This window comes from Poromitra crassiceps (genome assembly GCF_964638095.1).
Source record: "Poromitra crassiceps genome assembly, chromosome: 2".
NCBI classification, from domain to species: Eukaryota; Metazoa; Chordata; class Actinopteri; order Beryciformes; family Melamphaidae; genus Poromitra; species Poromitra crassiceps.
The window spans coordinates 264,717-266,033 of record NC_139624.1 but is presented as its reverse complement, the minus strand read 5'-3'; the positions used below and the strand labels follow the sequence as shown (position 1 = coordinate 266,033).

The window sequence follows — 1,317 nt, the reverse complement described above, 5'->3', positions numbered from 1 at the left end:
ACGGGAAGCCGGATTGGGGGTATGTGTCCTGGTCGCTGCACTAGCGCCTCCTCTGGTCGCACCTTGCGACGTCCTACCGGTGAAGCTCTCCGTCAGGTGAAAAGAAGCGGCTGGCTACTGCACATGTGTCGGAGGAAGCATGGTGCTAGTCTCGGCTCTCCGCAGATCGGCAGAGGGTGGAGCAGCAACCAGGGCAGCCAATAGGGCAGCATGGGGATACATTGGCCAAGTATAATTGGGGAGAAAATGGGGGGAAATCAAAAATAAAGTTTAAAAAAAGAGTGAAAAACGAATCCTGATCTGAGGAAGGAGGCTGACTTTCATCATGTTGGTGCTTGAGTATTTCTTCTGGATAGCCTGGAGGGAAAGATAAGGCATTAGGTCATGATGCTAAAAACTCATTTCATCTTATTGAGACTGCACTGTTAGCAAACAACTTACCATTAACTCTGGCTGCCCCAGACTCACAGCCACCACATTTCTGGCAAGGCAGTCCATGATTGGCCTGAGGTGGTCCTCATCATAAGATGAGTAGTCCTGCTGCGTGGGAGACTGCAACACAAAGAGAGAAGAGAACAACTCACTCATGTGTTGGTTGATTATTTAAGTCATGTAATGTGCCTTATGATCTCATGTTGACTTGCTTTAGTCAGTAGTTGAATACATTTGTAGCCATACAGACTTCAGTCAACTCACCCATTCCAGCCCATGTACCAGCAGCTGGGAGAGGCACAGGGAAGCAGCAGCCAGCTCAGACGGCCGGTAATGCACCACGTTGTAGTCTGGCAGGGTTAACTCCATCAGGTAGTTGGCCATCGTGTGTGTCATTACATCCGTCTGGAAAGACAAAAAGACAGTCATTTTGAGAGCTCTGATGACATAAACCGCATGAAGACAGGAGACAAAATTCAAACGACTACTACTACTCTACAACTTCTAAAAAAAGCCTTCTGCCAACAGCCATAAATGCATGTAGAATTCATCCCCAAGGTGTTGGCGAACTATTTAGTAGACACACTCACATTTGCAGCCTTTAAAGCCCTCCTGAGGAAGTGTGGTGGCAGAGGACGTCCAAGCTCAAAATTGAGGCACTTCAACATCGCCTGCTCCATCTTCAGAATCTGGGCCTCTGTATCGGCTGCCATGGAGGCAAAGTCTGCAACTGCCGGGCTGTAGTTCTCCTCATACTTTGAGGCCAGCAGGATGGCGGTCACACCAACAAGGCGCAGCTCACTAGGAGGCACTGGATGGACCTGCAGTACATTAAGACAAGTGTTAGCTAGTTCACACAGAAAGGTAAAACAAGAAAACGTTGAA

General features: G+C 48.4%; 1 protein-coding gene across 1 annotated transcript; it reads right to left on the bottom strand.

Annotated features, from left to right (window-relative positions):
- Window positions 1-228: 228 nt before the first annotated feature.
- On the bottom strand, window positions 229-1,117 carry LOC310772380 (G2/mitotic-specific cyclin-B2-like). Its single transcript, XM_083632164.1, has 4 exons — window positions 1,023-1,117; window positions 697-837; window positions 442-552; window positions 229-357 (listed from the first exon to the last, which is right to left on the bottom strand). The coding sequence occupies exons 1-4, from the start codon at window positions 1,110-1,112 to the stop codon at window positions 271-273; spliced, it is 429 nt and encodes a 142-aa protein (XP_083488290.1). The 5' UTR covers window positions 1,113-1,117; the 3' UTR covers window positions 229-270.
- Between the last annotated feature and the right edge of the window lie 200 nt (window positions 1,118-1,317).